At 38.9% G+C, this 25536-nt stretch overlaps 1 protein-coding gene and 1 long non-coding RNA gene across 2 annotated transcripts; both read right to left on the bottom strand.

The window, feature by feature from the left end:
* Window positions 1-3347: 3347 nt before the first annotated feature.
* Window positions 3348-10058, bottom strand: SMIM38 (small integral membrane protein 38). The gene is made up of 3 exons (XM_074841900.1): window positions 9923-10058; window positions 8877-9010; window positions 3348-6745 (listed from the first exon to the last, which is right to left on the bottom strand). Exon 3 carries the CDS (start codon window positions 6183-6185, stop codon window positions 6054-6056), a length of 132 nt encoding a protein of 43 aa, XP_074698001.1. The 5' UTR covers window positions 6186-6745; window positions 8877-9010; window positions 9923-10058; the 3' UTR covers window positions 3348-6053.
* Window positions 10059-13657: 3599 nt separating this feature from the next.
* Window positions 13658-24791, bottom strand: LOC141930696 (uncharacterized). The gene is made up of 3 exons (XR_012625381.1): window positions 24663-24791; window positions 16587-16689; window positions 13658-13706 (listed from the first exon to the last, which is right to left on the bottom strand). It is a non-coding gene; the product is annotated as an uncharacterized LOC141930696 (long non-coding RNA).
* Window positions 24792-25536: the final 745 nt, after the last annotated feature.

Raw genomic sequence — 25536 nt, 5'->3', positions numbered from 1 at the left:
TCTGGCTGAAACTTTCTCAAGAGAATTAAGGCAGACACCCAATGCAACATGGAAAAAGTTAGTTTGAAAAGCTACTTTGACAAAGTTGTGAAGAGCTGAAAACAGGCCTTTAGGACTGGAAGTGACTGGCAGCGCCTGGCAGCCTTAGTAATAGATACTGTTATTAGCCCTGCCTGTAGTGAGAGTCAAAGGGCCACCCTACAAGGTCACCCACTTTGGTGACAGTCAAGCCATTTTATAGAGTAACTGCATTTTATGGAGTAACTCTCAGTTCCTGCTAACATAACCAAGACAAGACTTCTGCGATTTAATTGTCCAACAATTTGATGCCTACATGAATCCTGATAGAGACATCCTAACAATACTTTTCCATTCCTTAGGGCTGTGCCATGGAACATGAACACGGGTAGCAGTGCTGGTTACAAGATTTCCCCTGAGCCTCAGTTTATGATGTGGCAGTTCATTGTAAACAGTTGGTGGAGCCGTCACTGGGCCCCCAGCTGTTCGGATTCCTTCTACAAGAATCAATATAGTTGTAGCCCTACTTGTGTCTTCAGCTTCTCTACTCTGAGTTTTGCTGTCATGGACCTACCTAAAGTAATTAGACCACCTGTTACATCGCCAGATCCATTTAAGGGAGTCCTTCTGCAATTTGGTTTACGTGGTTTGACAGTAATTGTCTAAGTGGATGCCATTGTAATGGCACTGCAAAATAAAATTGTAGAATTATTTTAATCAATAAATATAATTACATGCTCATCAGACCACGAGCTTATCTGTAATTAGTTCTCCATACCATAATGCAGTCCATAATGCCAACTTTTTGCACACTACAGGATGTCAGACAGAAATGACATTTGCAGATGACAGGATATTTACAATCAATTGAGCTTTTTACAGCTCAAAGATTTTGAGCTCTGGTGAAAAAAAAGAAGTATCAACTGTGGAACTTGAAAATGGCTATTTGGTTTGGGAGCAAATCTGATTGTACCATTGATACCAGGAAAACAGTCACCATAAATTAACACAGTCTTAACATACACCAATGCAACTGGCATTTTCCAACTTCAGTTACTTAAGCAGCTAAATCCATAATTTTTCTTTCAGAATTACACAAGACTGAGTAGCTTGAAGTGGGAAGGGCTGTTATCATAAGAGGTTCGAATATTAACATTCCTATATGAAAATATACGTGCACACACATGCCTATACACACATCCACACACATATCTGTACACACTTACTGCCCAGTGTGTACAGCCAAAGCTCTTAAACTCTCTACAACATCTATAAAGCGACCCTAATAGTACTTGTAAGGCAGACCTTCATTATACCACTGGTCGTATGGAGGAAATTCAGACACAGAAGTTATGATAACCTTCCTAAGGGAGTCACAAAATGAGAAACAGTACTTACATACTGACTCCTATGCTTTTGTCCAAATCACAGGCTAAAACCAAAACAAAGCATAATCCTATAAACATAAGAAACATACAGTTATAATATCACAGCAACAGTTCTGCAGACATACATCATAGAGGGTTTTTTTTGTTTATATGTATAAATATAAATGTATTTATATACACTACTAGATAAGCAAAAAATATATATCAAGAAATTTCACACAAAGGAAAATTTTTATGAGTAACAGTGGAATATTAGAGAGCTTTTTTAACTGCATTACACGTGGCTTATAAACTTCTGTATTTACACCTGCTTTAGTAGTGCCTCAACAGGTCAATGTTAGCTGTTGGTTACAATGGCACTGAAGTATCAAACACAGTGTGAGACAAAATCTGTAGTTAAGTTTGTTGGCAGAGTCACAGAAATTTGATTTTCCAAAAATAAATCAGAACAGAATCTAACCCCATCTTAGAGGTTCTTCGGGATAATGTCTTAAAGCAAAAAGTGGGTTTTCTTCCCAATAGATTATATGGTAATTTTGGTCACTGTTTAATATGTCAATGATATAAATTAATAAATATATACAGAATATATTTATATGTACTGGATTTTAATCTATGTATATAAAATATAGTTAATTTTACACTAATAAGGATTTTAATATAATCACAGCATTTAGCTATTATTTTTCTTTCTTTACATATACCTTTGTCTCACGTCTTGAAAGGGGGCTCCACACTGTAATCTGCATTCACAGCTCAAAACTGCCATTAAACACATGCTTATTTTTAAATACATCCTGAAAGGCAAACAAAATCAGTGGTGCAGAAATACCTTCTTAAATACCTAAATGAAATTGAATTAATTTAAAAGACTCTGAAGTGATTTCCAGTCAAGCCCATTCAAATCCCATCAAAATATGGGCTTCAATACGGCTCTTAAATAAACTACAACTACTTGACAGGAAGTAGTTATTCTCCAAATTTTTTCTGCTGATGCATTCTGTCCAGGAAACAGAAAGTTACTTGTAAGCACAGGCACAATCTAACTTCTACGTTGGGAAAAAAAAAAAAAAAAAAATCAATTTAAAATATTATCTTTATATTACATTTTCCTGAAGGAAAAAAATACCATTAAATCAGACTATAAAAGGATAAAACAAATACATCTGTGACAAAATTTCTAATAAGCATAAAAATACCATGGACTTTCAGATGCCAGAAGGGTTCTTTGAGGATGCCTCAAAGCACAGAGCAGTGCCAAACACACTGTTTGCAGTGAAAAATAACTTTGACCTTCATTGTGGCTACTTCAGGCAGATGGTAGGCCGGAAGGTGGCCCCAGGTGAGCTCCCTCCCAATCAACAAAACAATTCTGGTTTGAATTCTGACTCCACACACCAACCCTTGGGAATAATGAGATGCTGCTTGTCAGTGCCAGAGGCTCCCCATGCTCCAGAAGAGTTGGCCTCACTTTTGGAGGGGCAGAGAGAAGCCCCCTCCAGCTGTTACAGAGCCTCAAGAAATGCTCCCTGAACCATTTCTGTTCTTTACTGCATAAGAGTGGGGCCCAGGCATACCCCAGGGAGGTAGTTGCTCAGCATAGTGGCTCACAAGTACAACCTGTAACACCCAAAGGGCAACGCCAACCAAAGCACGGCCAGCCCAGCTGGTTTATCACCGCGGCACAGTCCAGCAAAGACACAGCTTCAGGGCCAAGATTGGTCAAGACACATTAACACAGACTAGAGCCAGCAGTGCCATATTTCTTTCAGCTCTAGAATTAGCATTCTCTCTCTTCCTTCAGGCATCTTGGCACAGTGCTTCACAGGATCACACCAGGAAATATTTGTAGGCACTTCTACATCATACCAGACCAACACTTAAAGGGCCTAGATTTTTATTATCTCCATAACAAGAGAAAGGACAAAAGCTTATGGGAATAAAGAGGAAGACTCTCCTCTCCTTTATTTTTTGCAGTCTTGGAAGTATGATAGCCCTAATTTTGTAATGACAGCATAAACAGGATGGCCTCCCATGTTGAAAAGGTCCTGCAGCACTGGATAAAAACAACACAAATCCACAGAAATCAATCAAGATGCTATTAAAACTACTTTGAATGCATAAAGAGTTTAGTAGGTTACAAGATCCCAATGAATTCTTCACTCAAAATATATTTCTTCTATTAAACGGAGCTCAAAACTTCGATGTTCTAATGAACTCCATAGGGTTCCAGACAGTTTTACCTGTAAAACGGTATTATGCCAAACATTGGCCAGACCATTCTTATAAGCAGAGTGCAATTCATGTAAGTCACCTAAGGTCCAAATCAAATTATTTAAATAGATAAATACCAACAGAACGAGTCCACTGACAGACTGTTCCCCATATCTGGCCAGTGACGAGTTTTGGGACAGGGGTTGTCTACAGGATAGATACCTACTATTCACTAAGTCCACCAATCAGTAAGTTCACCCAGTAGTGGCTCCTCTTTTCCCCCCACAGTCAATAAGGGGAACAGTTATGACATTTCAGACATGACAATGTTCTAATGATTCCCTACCTACCATGCTATGGAGGGCAATGAAAATTTGGCCTGTGTAAGACTATGGTCCATAACAAGACCACGCTCTCTGATCTACATGGAAAACTTAAGATGTTGCTCTGCAGGTAAAAAGGAATCAAAGCTGTGAACTCCATACCAGTGTCAGTTCTGTATATTACCAAGGGTTAAAGGTATTGAACCACAACTTCACCTGTATCATTTCTCATTATATGCACATTTTTAAACATCTAATATGAATATGACACTGTCAAATACAATTTCAATATAACTGAAATAAAGGACTAAAAGACTTGTTTCTTAAAGGCACTATCAATTTATCTACAAGCTTTGTTTTGCATACAACGGCTAAGAATAGTGATGATAAACTGAAACAAGAAAAATGGATCACTGTGCCTATTTTTCTAGTTACTTATTATCAAAGGTATGTCTGCACATCAAATAGACAACATGTCACTTTCCCTTTGTGGTCTGATGGTGTTGAGAAACAAACAAAAAAAAAGGGCAGAATCATCATTAAAATTAAGAACCACAGAAATGAATAAAAGGATTAGTTACATCTACATTTAATTTATTGTCATCTGGCCAGATTTCAAGTCAATGACATGCATCTTCAGGCATTGCAAGCTGTTTTGTAGATTGGTCATCCACCATAAATAAAATCTGAGGCTGAAATCAATTGACCTGACTTTTACCCTGTTCCACAGCATAAACACATACCAGCTCTCATGTCTGAATTTTAGGAGGCTTCAAAAGACAAAATGATAAGGGCTGATGAACAGCTACTAATGAGACAAGCCTGTAGGAGTGCAAGAGTCACAAATGGGCCAGAAACTCTTTATGGGAATGCTGCAGTGTTTTACCTAGGCTGAACTCTGATATCATCATGTGAGCTACCAAGAGATGTACAAACCTGTTTATGAAGTTGCAACTTTCACTGTTATTTGACATAGAAAATTATCAACCCAAAAAGGACTGACTTTTTTTTAGGAAAAAAAAACAGTGACTGGGCCAAGGACACTGTGTTTCTTGGTCAAGGCAACACAATCTCCCTACTTTTACTGTAGAAAAATTCAGTTCTTAAAAGCAGATTTAAATTAAGTTGTATATGCAGCAAGATTTTTGGATGCTTGACTAAGTATAACACCCATCTGAAAGCAGACAGTTCACTTGGAACAACTTATTCCATTTTACAAAACGAGTTAACCAAAAGATCCAGAGTCACTACGGCCTTGGGCAAGCAGTCAAATCCTTCAGTGTCCTAGTAAGCTCCCTCTTAAAGGCTAGAAATGAAGGTACCCTGCAGGGCCTTGGAGTCAAAACTTACTGCACACCATGTTGTCACATGCCCCCCACCCCTCGTTGCTGCTGAAGCACAGCTAGAGTCCATCAGAAAACCTCTGCAGCACAGAGCTGTTTTTCATGGAACAGACTATTCCAGTGGTATCCAGCTCGTTCTGGTACTCAGATATATCGCTTGCTAAGAAATGTGAATATTCAGCAGGTTATAGTCAGTCAAAAACATTCAGTCAGTTTCAGACCTGACTGACCAGGAAGAACCACAAGGAATTTGGTAATAAATCAGCCAATCAGGCAAAAATCCACTCCTGCAAATCAACGGCATAGCACGTGGATACCGCGCTCGGCCAGTAATCTTCAGCTTCACTCAGGCACCATCAGTTGGTGCATCCAGGCAGGCTGTGCAGCTGACATCCTAACGTGCAGGCCAGCAGGCAGCACGCCATCACATTTCACATATCAAGACTGGGCCACTGACAGTCTTGGATTGCCCAGCAATAGGATTCCTTCCAGCTTGTCCAGATCATTTAATTGGCAGAAGTCCACAAGTCTGTTCCCAACAACAAATTCATGCCCGAGTTTGATAGAAAGTCATTTGACTCAATCAGTTGTCCTTTTTTCGCCCCTCTGTCAGCATGAGGCTTTCTGAAGAATCTTCACTGGGTTGCAGTATCAACAGGTCATTTCTCTCTCATCAGATCCCAAGGTAAAAATCTGCTTTAGCTCCATTTACCTAATCCAGTTCTCCCCATTGTCATTTCAAAGCCAAACAAGCTTTTTGAAGTCTCTCAGTCCTCTTTTCTTGTGTCGGGAAACCTTCGGGACAGTTTAAAATCTATATAAGCACTAAGGCAGGACCACAAAATGAATCGTATTAATATAATCACAACCAGTAAAATCATCAAAAGAACTGATTCCATATTTAAGCTAGAATAATGAGGTAATGTGAAAAAAAAATACTCTGGGAGATCTAATTATATAATGCATTATTCAGTTCTGCATGGCCAGCCCAGCAATTCCTGTAACATTCCAATCAAAGTGATCTCACTAGCATGTGAGAGAAGAGTCCAGCTGACAGATTTGGGACATGTAACGTACTATTTAGTCAAGAGGCCCCATGTGCTATTCATAAAGAATTAACAACTCTTATATTGACAATGACAGTATTGTCAGAAGACCTTTGGAAGGGGGGGAAAAAACTCCATAAACTCCGTCTCTGTGAAGTTGGACTTCTTTTTTTTTTTGCCCCTTTTTTCCAATGCTGATGTAATCTCCAAACATCTCCAGCAGCAGCTGCTCAGCGAAACCAGGCACCTTCTCCCTAGTCCCTTTCAGCAGCACACGCAGCACTTTCCAGCTCCCTCAAGACAATCAGGGCCTTTCTTTCACCAATTAGCTATCACTTCAAGAGCCCTGCGCTGTCCAACGAGCTCTTAAGAATGGTCTTTGCAGGAAACAACAGTGGAGGAGCTTTTTTTTCCTAGACAAATTAAAAGGGGAAGAAGGGAGGGAGGGGGGAGAAAAAAAGCACAACAAAACAAATCAGAACACAGAAGCTGTCCAAAATGCATCGCTCATTTAGTAAATTGACAAATGCAGAAACGTCCTCAAGAGCCAATGCTAGATTGCAAGGCACAAACAAAAAATGCTCCTACTTTCTTTAGGAGATAGTTTGTTTAGTTGAATATGTTAAACAGGTTTCATAGAAAGAAGGGCTCTTGTTACAGCAAGTCTCCAAGCTATATGAACTAAAAGGGAAAGAAACTCCTGTAAGATTATGTTCTATTTCCTTATTTAGCTCTCTAAATGTAAAGCAGCATTATTTGAAGTAGACATTATAGGAAAGAACTGGGTTTAGCTCACTTGAAATATAGATGGATTGATGAAGTAAGTAATTACTGGAACTGCTAAGATCTTTTTGAATTTACTCAACTAGCAAGCTCCTTCCCCCAGAAACCACACTTTCCATCTAAAAAGAAATTAAAGCCTTATTCAGAGACATAAAGTTCTGTGAATTTTACATTCTTTTTCTTTTAAAATCAGGGAATAGGTACAGTAATACCTTAAGGTCTTTGTTGATGCCAAGTACCCATTAGAAAAAGTACAAACTCTAGGACCCAGTTCAAGAAGAAAACAAGGAACTTTTATAGATGTTTAAGTAATACCTTGCCTGGGCCTGGACTTCAGCAACTGGACCTGAACAAGTGGAGTTGTGAAGGCAAAAATGTGAAGGATCAGCAGTAAGTGAAATGACTTGGACAAGGTCCAAGCAATAGCACAGTGTCAGGACTGCTTCCCTGATTTTCAAAACTGCATTAAACCAAATGGCATACCAAAATATTGAGTGTCAGTATTCTCTTACAGTACCATTTTCTGTTCAAATTTGTCCTGATTGAGGTAAACCTCACAGGAGTCAACACATTGCCTTCTACAAGGACAACACAAATACATTTACATTACAACTAAAAAAAAATAGTCTGTTCTCTTTTATTGACTGTGTATCGGAAGCAAAGCTCTGGGCTCTGTAAACAGTTAAATGGCATGGCAAAGTAAATACTTTAAGGGGTTTCAGGAGTTTGTTCACACTAATGGGTGCTCTTAACTACCACAGGGATTTTTTGATGGAGTTGAAAAGTGTCAGAACTGATCAGATTGCTTAAAAGGGAAGAAAGTCTGATGTGTTACCCTAGGTGCATTTATGAAGGAATGTGAATCAACTCAAATTCCTCTGCACAGGGAGGCTCAACCAAGGGATGAGTACACACAATCAGGATTAAGAAGGAATCTTTGTGGAGGTGCACCGAACAATGAGTGTCTTTTTATACCTACAGACTTCAAAAGATGCTGAGTTTAAAGGGACTACTCCTTTCAGCTAGCAAAATTTTTGCTGAAAAAATGCAACAGGCTGAGGAGAACAAATATATATACACATGATCTAAAGCAAGATCAGCTATGCCATTCGTGACAGCTGTTTCTCTTACTTTTTTTTTTTTTTTTTTTTTTTTTGAGACCTACATCTAAATCTTCATCTCATCTGAAAGGGATTTGAGAAGGAAAAACAGTTTGACAAATTGTTCAGTGGCTCTATCTGCTACAACACAACCACTGTAAGCCCACAGCCAGGGGCTCTACATTACATATTCACTTGGGCAACTAGCTCATTTTGTAGCTGTAAAGTAATTTATTGGTTGAGGCAATGATATCTGCCTTTTTTCAGAAAACCAAGTATTTGTCTCCTCTGGATGGATGCAATTGCCATACCTGAAAGTGTATCTTTTGTGACAACCATCTTCCTTTACCCTGTTGCAATCCTGCTGTCCATACTCTAGCAGGATTGCTGAAAACCACCAGCAGGATTTTACCAAATTCAGTATTAACTAATGGGACTGTCTATAACACAGCACATCCTATGCCTTGGCCATCAGCTCCAGGTCAATCTGTTCGCAGCAAGAAGCCCTGTGGTTATTTAAGGGCACATGAGGAACAAATCGGTGGTTCATTCCAGCGCCAAGTGAACAGGTGCCTCCTCCCCGGGCTCACAAGTGGTCTCAGCTATGCCGTCTCCGGCGTTCCGTGAGAGGTGTCAAAGCCGGAACAGAAACCACACAAACCTCGCGCCTGGTGCTGGGCTCTGCTGGGGACAGGCTGACACAAAGCTGGGTGAACTCCCACGACGGCTGCTGGGTCAATAGCAGTTCTATGGTTCCACATGCCACGGCTGTCAACTTGGCACTCCTCATAGGTACTACAGTTATTCACACAAAGGAATTCTGCGTTTCAGTTGCTGAAGATGGAAGGATAGTGCTTTCCTGCTTAGATTTCACTTCTTAGGACAGATTTCCTCCCACAGAAAATTAATGGCACAGCATAAGCAAAGTGAATCTACATGCAGATGAAAACAGTGTGTGGCAAGATTTTAGAAAATGCAGTTTAATACAGATAGCTGTTCTGCCCTCCTTTGTAAAGTATTTTGAGAGTGAGTGAGGCAAAGCACTGTGTAAAGCCTATATATTGATAATTATTATATGGATTTTTCCAAATATACTTTTTCACACAACAGATGTTCCTACTGCCTGGCAACATCTTTAATGATTTGCCTTTTCAAAGAATGTATGCTGTATCACACATAAAAGCATCCTCTCTGTTCAGTTTATTTTGTTAAAAACATTTTTCAACTAATCATCTCTCTAGAGAACAATGGCATGATAGAACAGTATTTCTGACGGGTGATATTTTATTACTAACATATGTTTTCATTACATAACCAACATTATTACTCTTTTCTGCTATAAATATTTATTAAAATCCTCTAATTTGAAACTATTCCCAAGACAAATTCCATATTTTGATTTTAAAGTATTACATAATTAGTTGTCAGTGCCCACTGAAAAGTAGTTTAGCAAAAAAAAAAAAGAATGCATTATTCATTCTTGCTGACCTTTAAAACGTAAGGCAACAGATTTCACATCTAATTATAAAGCAGTCTATCTCCTAAAATATTACTACATTCCTAAAATTTTAAAATATCAAGTGAATTAACAAGCACCAAAGCAGACAATACAAAAATAATCATAAAAAATGCACTGTTATCATTAGTTTGAAATATAGCCCAAAACATAAATTAATATAGAATTAAAAAATAGGATATTTGACTTACTGTATTTACCACATATTCAAAAGTCAGGATATCTACAAAAGAAAACAGCAAAGAGTTGCAGGTGTCAGCATGACTAACAAGAAGTTCCCAGTTCATTGTTAAGAAAAGAAGAAAAACTCAAGACCAGCACTTATCTCTCAGAACCATGTGCCTTCTATAGTTATCAGAGTCAAAAGGCACCTTGCTCCAGTTCACATATGTGAAATCTCCTGAACAAGCATTCTACATCACACTGAAAACAAAATACCACTTAAAAAGAGCCAGATCAAGATATTAATAGCTTTAGAGGACAAAATCTGACATTCAAAGTCAATTCCTGCTTCACATAACTAGCGATAATATGCACATATCAAGATCATTCAATGTTGCATTGAATCAAAGGAAAGCAAACACCTGCTTCACTGGTTTTCTACTGGAAAATGCCCAGCAAACATACTCCTCCCACTAGAGTCAGTTCGATATGCCCATTTCCATGATCAAGAAAAACAAGGACAGAAATAAGATACTTCATTTATTACATATTTCTTCTCTTGAGAATAACTTCAGTGTCCATAAAACCAGAAGTGTTTGTAAAACTCTAGCTTATCCTCAAAGGCCTCACAGCCAAAAGTGAGATTTAAAAGCAAAAAAAGAACACAGATCATAGGAAAAACAATAACAAAAATGAGTGAAAAAGATTAGGAGGAAATGAAACAAAAACTTATAAATCAGTCTTAAAAGTGATTACCTGAAGAAATCCGTATTTTAGAAGAGACTTGATGAGACCTTCACAGTTACGGAGCTGTCACTCTGCTACCACCTCCATATGCTGCTGTATGCTGCAATGTTCAGCAGCAGACATCTTTGCTTCCCTTTCATTTATGGGAATTTCTTACTAGGAATGTGATCAGAACATGATCTAAAAGTAGCAGAATAGACCACATATATGCCATGATATTTAATCGCATCAATTAATTAAAAGATTAGTAATATCCAAAATGTCCACCTAATGGTGAGTAAACAAAAACCCAAAAATATTTAGTCACTCAAAGGAAAAAAGCTTAGCATAAATGTTTATAATTTATGTTACGAAGTTCAAAATAGCTTGTTTCAAGCAATTATTACGTCCATTTCCCTCTTTAGTGGGCAGAGACCCTACACGAGTTGCTAAATCTTCACACTCAGTTACATGCATAATATTTTGGTTGGAAAAAACTTCTGTATTTTTGCTGGGGAAATCAAGGAATTATCACTGAATTCAATGAGACATAATGGATCTAGACCTAAACCACCCTTTCTCAATGCACTCCTTTCATCAGTGGATTTTTTTTTTCTCACTGAATTCACAGAATTCACATCAATCTAGTAGAGAATTTTATTATAATTATTTTTGACAAAAGTGTTTCAACTGAAATGCCAGTTTTTCAAAACCAGAAATCTGTCAAAACATGCTCCAGCTTTCACAAAATATTTGTCAAGAGCTGCTTTTCATATCTGTAAAATTCAAGATCAGAACTAAACAGAAAGAAAGATGAGGTTCTTCAAAACATTATACAGTCAAGGCGCTCATGCATAAAACCACAGTTTGAGTCTTTTGACAAGTGCTGCGGCCACTTATCTTTGGGCTGTTCCCAAGTCTCTCATGACTGAAAAACCTTGCTGCCTTCTCACTGTGTCCAAAACCAGACTGGGACCTTAAGAAATGTCACAGGATGGAAAATCCAGTTCCCCCTTGTCTCTAACTACATGTCTTTGGCAGATTAAGCACTTATGGAAGGGGGTTGCTACACGCTACATTTGCTCTAGTTTCACTCTGACAATGCTCATCCTGTGCTCTACCAAAAAGAGATCAGATCAAAACCCGCCTCTGGTTTACAATTAAATTTGGGTTTACTAGTCATCATTTGTTTTGACAGCCTAAACTGGCCTAAGCCAGTACTGATGGAAGCAAACAGTGACGCAACTGCAATTTCCATGCAAGGTCCAGCATGTGACAAATTTAACTACTAAATAAAAGTTAAAGTTTCTAAAACTTACCATAGGCAAAATGTGCTTTGGCAAAATACAGACCATGGAAAGAACTCAAAGATGATATCACACCACACATAAAATGTAATTACTGAAAAAAACCCTGCTATCCTTTGTAAGTGATGGAAGGTAAACATTTCACATGCTGCACTGACACAGCTCCGGACCTTATTTTTCTATTTAAAAATGAAATTACATTATCTGAAAGGTATATTTGAAGTATTTTTTATAAAGGTTTATTTGGAAATTAACAGGGTTTTGGAAACTTTGAAGATAGATGATCAAAAATACAATTGCATTCAACAAGGTCCTTATAAAATATATGTGTAACTAGAAAAAACCTTAGTTTATTTAAAACGATGTAATAATGGATTATCAGACCTACTATTATCATAATATTAAAAAAAAAAAATTGGTGTGGGATTGCACGGTTTAGGCTTTATTCTTTGGCTTTGTCTCCTCAATCATCTGCTTTCTTAAGTCTTATTTTTGATAGCCACACAACAGTAAGTTTGCAATAAACACAGGCTGATTTGACTGTCTATGGTTTGGAAAGTGTCCATATTCCAGTTTGAACTGTGCATCTGAGGCTTTGTGGCCAGACCTAAGTCAGGCATTCAGCAAACTATACTGTGTTTTGAACAAGTTTTCATTCTACTAACAGGTTATCCTGCTTATTTTTAAAGTCTCTTTGCACACAAAAAGAAGGGGATCTGGGGCGAAGAAGGAAAGAAAAGAGTCCATTTGAAAAAATTACACTGCTAGATTACAAGAGTTGAAAGCTGGTATGTAACTTTGCTCCGGGTGATCAAACTGCTAATCAGGAATGCTGTCGGGAACAGAATGGAATTCCAAATAAATTAGCCATGTCCAAGAAGCCAATACAACACAGGATTAAGGCTCACAAAGAAAACAAATTTATTCAGCCTACTTTATCGGAATTCTTAATAACGTGTACTAGTTTTTCTCATCGCAGTCTGAGCTCTTCCACTGGAACAGTGTGGAGAAGGAAAAATGAGTCACACTTCATAAATCTCCTAGTTGTACAGACAACTAAATGTTATACAGAGCAAGACAGACAATACCATTATATATAAATACATATGCACATCACAGCTACAGTAGAAATGTGCATATTTATTTATCCAAATTTATTTCCAAGGCACCTGAGCAAAGAAAAGACACTACACACTTCTGTGAAAATCTACAAAGCTGAAGAAAAAGGTTAGAACTGCATTGATCTCCACACCAAAATGAACTTAAATACCATAATATATAAACCACTGAATTAAACAGTCAACTACGAAAATAAATCTCTCTCCTGTATGACCATGCCATGCATCTCATTTTTTATCAAGTATAAAAAGAAAAATTCTTATGTCCACACACTGCAGCGAGGAATACTGTGGCTGAGGTACTGTCTGCAACTCAAACACATATTCTATTTTTGCCTCTGACAGCGTCCCAGAGAAACTTTTCAGAATAGTTTATGCCAAAATCACAGAAACATTGAAATATGTGCTCAAGTTTTTGTTTCCTTGAATTGGGATTTTATTCTTTATCAGATCGTTTTTCCTCATCTATAAAATAGAGATGATAATAGGCTTTTATCTATACACTCATTTGAAGACAGAACTAAGTTTTTTGAAGAATTTTTGTAAAACTAAAAAAAAAAAATTAAATGGAGATAAAGTACTGACAAAAATGACTTCATGAAGAATCTAGACACGTATAGGAAAACTGTCCTGTGAGGGAAGTGCATGTATCATCTTGGCTTCTGAAAAAAATAGATAAATCATAAACATATTCTAACTTCAAGCCATATATTGTCCAGTACACTTATTCACTGGAAAATAGGAGGCTGAATACAATACCCCTTGCATTTACATGACTCTGCCATATTACCTTCATAATCCGTGCATGTGCATGCATGGATTTCCTGTAATAAAATTCACCAAGCAAACCCCAAGTTGAGTGTGAGTGTTTGGGATTCATCTGCCTGGTGGTTCCCAGCCATGGCATTACCCTGCTTTTCAGATGACCAAACCACACCAGCAATTTGATATACACAGTTAGTGCATCGGCTATTTTCTAAAGACTTTTTGTCCCAGATAAGGGGGACTCCCCATAAGACAGCATTTGTGTCCCCCCCTCTTCCCAGAATGAAACAAATTAAATGCTATTTACTATTATCACTGTATCTAGTATCTTATTCAAGCGCAAAAGCACACATTTCTGCCGACTGCGATTTAGGGTAAGATTTTTTTGTCAAGTGTTTTTTCCTCCCTGTAAGAAAATATTTGCACAAATATAGAAAGAAAAGCACATATATCCCCAAATCACCTTCTTTGGAAATGCATCTCCAGAGGGTGAGGGTCAAATTATGTAAGCCATTGCTGCACCATTGAGACATGAGACCAGAAAGGTTCTGTCTACACTCTGATGCCTCTATTAGAGGCACATAAATAACCATCTGATTTGAACAAAATACTTTAGGGGAAATATGTTGTTTTCTCAGGAAAATAAACAAGAAAGCAACAAGCAAAACAAAACTTTTCATGAAGGACAAGGAAAAGTGTTGATTTTAATTTTTGAAGGATCTCTTTAAATAGGAAACAGATTTGTATTATTAACTACTGAAAGAAATGTTTTGATTCAGGGGACAGCAGAAAAGATATTTTTCCAGCTAAAACCATTTGCCAAAGCTTTGGTACACATTCATAAACAGCTTCAAATTATTTGAGGCAATAGCTGTGGCAAATGAACTACTGGTCTAAAAATTGTTACCCTGTTCTACCTTGATCTGCCAAGGAGTGCTGTATATACTCTATATCAATGGACAATGCATATGCTCAAGCTAAGCACATGTGCAAGTGCTTGCAGAATCGGGGTGGATTTCTACATTTCTAGAATACAGACACGGGATTTCTGAGTGAAGAAAGGAGGATGATCGCTGGCGATGAGCAGTGCCTCTCCGCTTACTGGCTCTTGGCTGATTGTGGGCCAGTGAGACGTATTCTTGATTACCAAATTAAATATTTGGCTTTACAAAACAATGTCATAAATTATCATTTGATCAGCAAGTGCACTCCTCTTGTACCCTATAAACAGTATGCTTGAATTACATCTGAGATATTTTGCTTTTAAAAACACAGAAAATAAAGCAAGTAGGTGAAAGGTAACTGTATCACTTTACAGACACAAGCTACCCTCTGATTACAACTAATTAAGATATTCAGCAGCCTTAAAACAATACCTTTTTTTAAATCAATGAACCCAGACAGCATTCACAGCTTTTTGCGATGACAAATGCCCTTTGAAAGAGTTAATAGGCAAAGGTTTGTACTGGCAATGAATAGGGCTACCTTTAATTGATCCAAGAGCCTTAGAGAGCTGTCTTATAGCGTGATGATGTATTTGGGTTGCAAATAGGCCAAAATAAGCATAAAGAAAATCTGTAAGACCATGAGACCTTTCATTTTTTCACTGCAGGGAGGGAAGGGGGGTACTGCTAGGGAAAATGAGAGAACTATGATGGGGTTATCTTTGTACTCCAGCACTTAAAATAGATAAAACGGCAGAAATATTCAGGAAAAGAGAGGAAGTGATCAGGCCATAATTCTGAGAATAAACGTCAGGATGCATGAAAACGTACAAAACAAGGCTTCTTCAGAAAAAAGATAAATAAAAAAAGGAGGAGATGACCTAATGGTATAAAGAAACATTGATTAAAGAAATACCCTGAGGGAGAAAGATATTCCATCAGCTTTAACAAACACTGCATGGCCCTGCATTCCCTCTAAACTTCTTAAGTGAGGAAAAAAAAAAAGTCTGGAGAAAAAGAAGTCACATGGATCCATTTATAACTTTTCCCCTCATTCTTTGTTCATCTTTTACATGGTTTTGTTCAAGATGTACAGGAAACTTGCACAGAAGAAGTGGCTCACAAAATTAAACATGATGGGTTAGTAGTAAGCATTCTTCTCTGAGTAGCCAAAGAAGAAAAAAAGTTCATTTTTATAAGCCATATAAAATCAATTTAGTCATATTTTTTCTTTAGAAGACTGATTATATTACCTAATAATTATTAAGAAAGTAGTCTATCCATGCTTAAACTAGCCTTTCATCATAAACTCAATTTTGGCAGAATCCCTTCCTCATTTAAGCAAAAGCTAAACCAGTTTCCCTGAATTTTCACAGGTGCAAACTTTATGCCAAGGTCGAATTTTTCTGGAAAGTCTGAGGCAAATCAGACAAGGAAATTCCTAGACTAAAAGACCACTTTAAAATGGAATTACTGTGTAAGCATATTATCAATACCTCAGGAAAAAAAAAATCAAATAGATGTTGGGGTCTGAAATTTTCTTCAAAGAGAAATATTGGAGGAGCTAGGAAAAAATTTGATATCATTCCTTAAAAATAAAAAAGCAGAACAATAGAATATCCTGCTCCAATATATGCATCCAGATGCATTAGGAAAACTAAGTTAAATCCACTTGTAATCCAGAGCAGGGAACAAATAAGTTGTTCTCAAATTGTTCATGGCTGTGGGATGAACAGGTTGAGCACAGGTCCTCTTCTAGCAGATACTAATCAGAAAAAAATACCAATTCTTCATTGCAGGTCTAGGTAAAAATGAAGAAAAGAGTGAACTTACCTCTCTACAACAAGAGAGCTGAGATGGGAATGGATTGTTGTTCAAAGCATCCAATTAGGAATATTTGCCTCCTGCAAGTTTTCCCTGAAGTACAAAGAAAGTTCTGAGGAAAAGAACAGATAAAAGCTTCCTGTCATAACATCAAGACATTTTTCTAATCGATTATTCTAAGCCCACATCACCAAGCACCACAGAATTACAACCATACCAAGGTAAGTACCAGCTGCATCCTCCGAAAAACAAAAGGTCACTTCAAGCCACAAACATCAGTAGATGAGCAGGACAACCAGGGCATGTGGTCAATGGCAACATATTAAGGAAACCATATGCTGGGCTGTGCACAGCCTTGTTTACTTCTGTGTAGAGAGTCAAAATATTGTGCTGTTTTGAGTTGTTTTCATTTTTTAAAAATAATAATTTTGAGAAAGGCTTCGCCTTGTTCTATTCACTTTCGTTCAGACTATTAGGACCATCCTTTGTAATTCAAAGCCAAAATATTCCCTTCCACTGTATCAGGTTATGTGTAAGTCTCAGGTACCATGAATTTTCTAACAAAAAAAAATTAAAAAAATTTTTTACAAAATTAGGATGTTCAAGGATGACATCAAGTTCTTGAGGAACACTTCAAAATCAACTGCTTTTTGTGCAGAGGACACTGGATAGATTACCCATGCCACTGCCCCCAAGCATGGTGAAGCACCACTATTTTATAAAATAGAAGACAATCACATCACAAAATAACCATGTCCAATAGCTTACTATTTTACAGAAAAAAAAATTGGCCAAACGCTGCTGTTACACTCGTAGCTGATAGGGGTCAGGGAACACAACCAGGATTTCCTCCAAAGGATATAGCCATCAAAACTGCAGGCAAAGTAACCCCATCAAGGCTCACATGACAGATGAGACTTACAAGTAGAGAGGAAGTGTAAGTGGGTGACAGCACAGGAGGTCTCCTTTCATCCCTTGTGCCAAGACCGCCAAACTACAAAATTCAGCTGCCACACTGGTCCCACATTGAGACCCTGGAAACAGCTAGTGGGAAAAAGTCACTAAGGAACAACAGGTAAAACCCAGGAACATGAAGGAAGGAAGTGAGAACAGGAACACAAAAGTAAATCAGAACTAGAATGGCTTATCTTAAAGCTGTTTGCCTAGGGCCTATCGAGATGATGTTGTATCCTCTTCAATCTTATGTTCCACCAAACTGACTGATCATAACAGCACCTTCAACAGCGAAGCTTCCCCTGACAAATGGTACAATCAGCCTATTTGTGGGACGATCTATACTTTTAAAGATCATATTTCTCCTTCTGTCCTTGTAGACAGACTACAGAAAAAGAGCCAATATTCAAGTCCTGTTTATTATTGTTCAATTTTGCTGAAGAGCACACTGAGACAGAAGAGCACTTCTGTGGCAAATACCAGCAAAATGTGAGCTATTTTCCCAAATCAAGCCTAAAATGTTTTTATAGGTCTGTTTACACAGCAACAAAACACATGCCACCTGGAAGTGTGTGTGGGAGCTGTTTAGGAAGAGCACACCAACAGAGCACTGCCAGGATGGCCAGAAAGCAAATATGACTGTAGGCTGCTGCAAATACACGGGACACAGGCATATTCCTAAGGCTGTCAGACTCAAATCATGAGCTCAGTGAAGAAGCAGTGCCACATGTTACCTACAGATGACCAGATGTACACAAGTAATACGGTCTAACAGCAATGTTCCTCTGCACATCCAATTGACTGTTGTCATTGTTTACTTCATGCATCTCTTTACAGGCTCAAACTGACCACCGATGCCAAAAGTGTAAGAATCCCTATCTTTGACCAAGCAAATGCTATACTGATGAGGAACTGAGGCAGAGAAAGTCTGAACAGAAATGAACTCAGATTTTCCCAGCAGCATCTATTTTACAACTGCTTCATAAAACTAATAGCAACAACATATCCTTAAAGTTCCTGTTTTACCCTTAAAGGAATACATCTACATGTACACACACACCTGGAACAGCTGAAACAGAGACTTAAAGGTGGGTGAAGCTGACGCAGAAAGAGAAATGGGTTTTCCAGTGCCAGCGATGGACTCAGCTTCAGAGACAAGGCTAAAATTGTGGTCCTCACCCAATGTTCAGACAAAAACTTTCCACGTTCCTTATAAACTAACACTCACTATTCTGAATAATTTATTTTTTTAAAGTAATCCCCAGCAAGCTCTACTTAAAAGCTAGTTGAGTCTCTTTGCAAAATGTGCTGTTTAACTGAGCTTTAATTACCCTCTCTGTCATCTACAATCCCAGGCCCAAACAGAGCACACAGGGAAATAAAACCTACAATGTTTTGCCAGAGGAGACAGGAGGAACTTTCACACTGTATCATAAGCAGCAACAGGCACAGATAAAGTTGTGCTTTCAGCTCCACAAGTATAAATCCTCAGGAACTCCATGTTGACGGAAACCTCACCCTAAAAGCTCCGTGGACTCTCCTCAACTCAGCTGGGACACTAAGAAAGCAAACTTTGATCCTTTTTTCTAAAAACCTGCTTCACAATTCCACATCTTTGATGTAAACCTTTTAAAAGACTGAGATGGCATCAAGTCAGGGACAGGATGGAGGGAAATGTGTTTCCGTCCGTGGGGGAACCATTAGGAGGAAGGTTAATAGCCCTGGGCATGCGATCAAATTAAGGCTCGTGCCAGTTTCCCCAGGGTTTCCCTTGCCATCACCAGCTTCCCCAGGCTGGGCAGCTCACCCTCATCTTCTTACCAAAGACAGCTCTTAAACAGAAGCACAACAGCCTGCTGGGGAGAAACAGAAAGATAATCACATAATTAACTTATATGGATAGAGTATGAAATCGGCAGAGGGAGGGAGCCTTTGAGGATCTTCACCTTTGGAGAGATACAAACTTGACGTACATTTGGCTTAAAAGATGGGGAGGGAGCAGGAATTTGGACCTTCCCAACATGTGGATTGCAGCGCTGAGGCAGCACTGAGTCTAAACAAGGCTGGAGTTAGCATTCAGAGCACACAGCCCAGCAGAGTATGGGAAAGGGATAGAGCAGCCCAAAGAGCTGGCGCCACTAACTGACGAGCAGAGCGCAAGTGATAAAGATTTACTGCGAGAGAGGAGGAAACAGTCCGCTGGCCCGATTAGAGCTGTGAATACCGAGTTGTTCAGGGAGGATTTTGCAGCTGACTGATCACAGGCTGTCGGAGCAGGCCTCGGACAACAGCTGCAAGGCTTGCTGGGCTGCAGAAACAAAGGGCGCCTAGCACGGTGCAAAGAAAGAGTTGACAGGTTGTTGTTAGCAGTGGCAAATGTGTGAGGTATGTCACTGTGTGTGAGACGGGGTGGGTTGGGTTGGTGGGGAAGAAGGAGGGCAAGAAGCACAGGCAGCACTTAGAAAAGGAGGGGGGCTCATGGGGGAGGGACCAGGGACACAGGCTTGGTCAAAGCATTTTCCTAAAATCAGGCCGGTGTTTGTAAGGAGGACAATCACAAGGTCTGTTTACTGCTGCCAAGATGAATTAGCCCATCGTCTCGTTTATAGGACGAATCCGGTGGCACAGACTATAAGGTGCATGGCATTAAAGGGACTAATTAGACGATTCCGGCAAATCTGAATTAAGACCCTTTCTTTCTTTGAGAGCTGGGAAGCATTTCTCAGGACTCTAGTCAGATGGTTTAGGTTTTGTCGGACTTTTCCTTTCCGTTCTGAGAAGGGCTATCTTGTGCAATTCCCTAACTCACAAGGGTCTGCTCTAAATTCTGCTCTGAGCTTCAAGAACAGTTGTTAGGAAGCTGCTGGCATTTACATCATATCTAAAAAGGTCCAAACCAAAATCCTGGATTCTGCAGGAATTCAGCTCCCAGTTCAGGGACAAACTTTGCAGCTGGTCCCTCCTGTTAGAGCAGGCTAAACCAGAAGCCCACATGTGAACCTATCTGAGCTAAGAGCCTACAGCTGAATTCTCACTCACACATACAAAACAATCTAGGTTTTTCAAAAGCTCATTTCTAATCTGATACCCACCCCCCCCTCCAAATACAGCGTCTGTAGCCAAATGCTTTTCCCAAGCAACTCTGCTTTCTGGAGCCATGGTTCACTAAGCTTGAGAGTGCTGGGTAGGAATGTATCAATGAAACTCCAGAGATGATCAAAGACAGTAGCTGGAGAACAGGAGAACTCACTTTCAGCTCCCCGTTTGGCAAGTTTAGGATTCAGTTCTTGAAATCTGGCAACATTTTACTCCGACTGTGACAAAAACAAAGTGTTACAAACACCTCCAAAGCAATGGTGCATGCTGTTTGCACACAACCACTATATTACAGTGGTCACTATTAAAATGTTTTACAAGCGGTTAAGGTTACCATGGTATTCACAGTATACTAAGAGAAGGGAATACCATGAAAATCACAAAAACATTCAGCACTGCAAGCTGCAAATATCAGATGTTTCATAGTAATTAGTGACACTTTGTAGAGTACAGGCTTCTGGCTTTTTTACATCTATATCTATTACTAACCAATGAATAGGAGACACTAAGAAATTGCAGTGGCCTTTATAGTAGCTGATCAATTATACAAACAAACCCTATTTTGATTTTTCTCTTCTAAATGGTCCCTGGGACCCAGTTATTCTAGTCCCAATGGGCAGCACTTGATACACTGTAAAGGGAATTCAGAACAAGAGGCATTTCAAGGCTTCTAACACAGCTCCATTCTCCCAAAATATAAAAAAAAATACCAGCGTGCAGAATACTCCATCTAGGGGCAGAAATGTAACCCAAAATTTCCTTAGCCTGTGCTTTGACATGTGTTAACCTCATTCTACCAGGACTGAGTGCATGAGAAATAATCAGACATTTCACAAAGCTTCCAAATAGTTCTTCCTAGTATGAGTCCATAGATTTTTACTTTTTATTATTTTAAATACAGAGCTTCCAGCTTGAGTTTCCGCTTAACAGTGATGAAGAACACAGGCACTACTTTTATATGTCTACTAGCAACTGGATTATACTTTAAACTACAAATATTATCTTAGGAACAATTTATAATCCATCATATCCATATGCTCAAAGTTTTCAGCTGAATAAGGTGGCCACTGAGCTCAACTGCAAAGACTAATGAAATGCCTGAAGGACTATTTAGGTAACTATATTTTTGGATATAATTAGGCTTCTCCTGAAGTCAAAGCAAGGTCTGAATTTGACTTTAGGGGGAACAAAAATGGCTTGTGGCAGAGGCATACTTCTGAATAAGAAATTCTCTCTGTAGCTGGATAGTTTGATATCATTTACGCTTAATATTAGTAATAGGATTTGTTCATAAAATGTATTTGAGAGCAACATATACAGTAGACAGAAGCAACAAATTCAGAGGCTCAGAAAAAAACTGAGAAGATAAAATAATGCCCATTAACAGTTTTTTGTCTTTAGGGAAAAAAATAATTACAGCAAGTATATCAAGCCTTTCCCTCTAATTATATGTTTTCTTTATACAAATAGCTTTCAGCTGACAACTTCACACTAATTTTCCTTAGTAAGCAATGGGTTACAGCTTGTCCATAACGTTACAGCTTTCCACAGCACTGTGTCTCGCTCTTTGTCTCTCTGGTACAGAGAGGCTGTCTCTGAGGCTGGTGTAACACTTTCAAAAGTAATCAGATTACTTCCTACATTTGCTCTCCTTAAACACCTACATTTGATCACCTCCATTCTTCCTGTTCAGTCTCTCAGCTGCAAACTTCATACTTCATAAACGCAAAGGTTAGAATTTTCTAGACACCGCTTTAATTTTTCAAATAGCAATCCAATTACTGAGCAAATTGGCACATGTGCCTAGTTACATAGTGACTTGGCACTGCCTCCACTCATTGCTGGCAGTGATGAATGTGTTCCCCCTTAGCCCTCCTCGTCTATCTGCTCCAGCCTCCGAGCCAACACCAGTGACCACATAAGGAGAGTGCCTGGCAGCTGCAAACCCGAGGTGCCAAGAGGCAGATTGTATTCTGTAGCAGCAGGATCTGGGGCTGTGACTGGCTTCCTGGCTAGTCTTTTGTAAGACCTTTTCCATGGCCTCTAGGTTGGCTCTAATGAAGCCTGTAGAAATGCCTGCAGGGAGCTGGTATAGAAGTGAGTTAAGTCAAAGGTTTAATTTAGTTTCTAAAGTGAAGTGAATGTATATTGGCCTTCTTTTTCCACCCTGCAATTATACTCCTGCCACATTTATGAGAAAATACAGTATTCAGTCAACAATAGGAGTGCATTCCTGGGTATGTCTGCACCGCACATTGGGGCAAAGATCCTCAAGCCAGCCTCAATTAACTTAGCTGCAGAACCAGAAGCAATATAGCTGTGTTTGCTCGGTGTGACACCCGAGCTAATTAACCATGTATGGCAGTAACAGAGCTTTACTGTTTCTGGCACTGAAGCTAGTATCCCTGTGTGGTAATCTACTACAGACATGCCAGCTCACTTGGAGGTAACCTGAGGGCTCCCTAGTCTGATGTTGCCTTGCACTGCAGAGATACATTTAGGAATACTCCAGGAACTGGTAGGAATTTGTTGATCTCTTTACATCATGTGAGAGTGGTGAGGCTACAGATGTGGTTACAGTAAATCTGGACTATTCCTCTTCCATCCCATTCACATTCTTTCATTACTCACAACATGACGGTTACAGAGCATCTTTAAGTAATGTGTTAAGCATCTTGAGCAACATCTGTCACATGTGCTGCTTTCTAAATTTCTCACTTCCTCCTCCAGGGGCAAAGAGATGGACAAAGATATTGTAAAGTATTTCTCAAACTTGCAATTTTTGTCTTTTTTTTTTTTTTTTTTTTTGTGGAAATTTGTGTCTTAGCCCATAAGTGGATTTCTTTGGACTATTTAGAAAGCCATTTTCAATTATTTCAATGCAGCAGATAAGAACTTTCTCACAACAGGATATTTTTTCCCCACCTGGATATTTTATGATCTCCAAGAAACTAACTTTCTTAAAATAAATAAGTACAGGTACCAGAGATCAAAGATGCACTATGAACCCTGTAATACAAACAGGCTTTGGTGAAGGTAAAAACGCAAACACAACTTGCCAGCTATTCCTCTTTTGGAATCCCACCTCAGGCATACCAAGAAGCTACTGGAGAGAATCAGAGTTATTTTTCCAGCAACTTTCTGATGCAGATGGTAGTCTGGAAAATATCCGAGTGGACTCTGAACTGCACACACTAGAATATTCCACTAAGTTTCCTTGCTTGGACTTTACTTGTGAGTATGGTTGTTTGTTACTGATGGAATTTTTCCTCTCCCTTTTCATTTAATTTTATTTTTTCTAAACCAGGTATGTTGACAGAGGTACCTAATGAGATCTTAAGAACGTTATCAGCTGAACTGCCTTTAGTGATGCTCATCTTGGCTGAAATCTGTAGGTAGATAGGAAGCCCAAGATCTTCTACTGACTTTCTAGATAACAAAGCGCAGTTGTAACTCCAAGAACTATCCTAAGGACCTGAGAACTTTATCTTCAACTCTAATCACCCCAGCTCTCAAGACTGACTTTTCACAAGGCAGCAAACACAATGATAAATTTTAACACATGTCACTCTCAGGCTATCCATCAGTACAAACACATACAACTGTGATGCAGCAATGTGGATTTTAAGTGTGATACCCGAGCGTGCCATTTCTCACCATGCTTTCTGCCTTTGCTGCAATTTTGCATGGGTTACTCGGAATCATTTTCAACAAACACTAAATTCTGCACAGACTGTACCGCTAATATATTTTATACAGTGATTTAAAACAATGGAGGCCTTTATGGACAATCTCATATCTAATAAACCTAATAATCTACTCCGTAAGAATGGGTCTTGTCCATCAGAGCCTAATGAACTGCTCTAGTGACTGCAGTGGCTTACAGACAGACACCTTCAGAAAAGCAAGCAACACATTTTGATTAGACTATGTTCAAGAAATCTCTAGGAATCCTTGGACTGATTCTAAGGCACCAGGAAAGGTAAAGTACATGCAGTATTGGTAGGCTTCATAACATTATCCAGGGGTTTGTACCTCTGTATTTCAGTGAAGTTCAAATGAAGAGTAAAAACCTCAGAGCTCTAGATGATGTGCAGCCCTACTGTTGTCTTCAATACCTTCTACAGGAGCAGGAAACCGAGGTAGAAACTGGGCTCGTACTCCTGGCTGCAGGCCTGTAGGACATAAGAAACAGTTAGTTACCCAGAAGGGCACATAAACATGTGCTTCACACTAGGCATGTGAATGCCCCAAATGCATAAAAGCTCACATGCCAAAGTTAGCAACACTGCTGTAGCCAAGCTGTGCTGAGAGTTAAGCATGCACTTAAGAGCTTTGCTGGATGGCAGCCATTTACAGATGTACAATCAGTACAGAGACATGTAGGCAGAGACTTCCTTTAATGGGTCCTCTGAATTCTCTTTTTGAAGATACATAATTGGTTATTTTGATTAACATATTTATAAACCCAAATACTCCTCTTCTGATTACAGCTCAGACGCTAGCACATATATCATTTTGCCTGGAGTCCCTTGTTTACCACACTTCTTAAAGATTCAAGGCCAGACAAACAATTCAAAATCAAATGCAAAAAGCAACTGGAAACTGATAATACAGAACTCTCCCGGTCCCTGTTCTCCTCTTGCTTTATCCTTGATTGTTTGCTTTGAAGATGCTGATAGGTGCTTGTCTGCATTTAATGATAACTATTAACAGCAGCTTGATGAATAAGAGAAGAGAAAGTGGAAGAAAAACAACAGAAAAGGCATTAAAGGCACTAAATTGTTCTTTCTGGGATGGGCATTAGACATATGCTCACTACTCCAGTCACAGGGTAATCAAAGCTGTCCTGTGCCACTGCCAAAAACTGTAACAGGTGCCAAAAGATTACAGCATTGGTTAAATCCAC

Source organism: Strix aluco, chromosome 16 (assembly GCF_031877795.1).
Source record: "Strix aluco isolate bStrAlu1 chromosome 16, bStrAlu1.hap1, whole genome shotgun sequence".
NCBI classification, from domain to species: domain Eukaryota; kingdom Metazoa; phylum Chordata; class Aves; order Strigiformes; family Strigidae; genus Strix; species Strix aluco.
The sequence above is the reverse complement of the archived record's forward strand: the minus strand, read 5'-3'. Positions and strand labels throughout refer to the sequence as shown.

What these genes read in the sequence shown, in the direction of transcription:
- SMIM38 (XM_074841900.1), bottom strand. Translation starts at nt 6,185, where the DNA reads ATGGAATCAGTTCTTTTGATGATTTTACTGGTTGTGATTATATTAATA.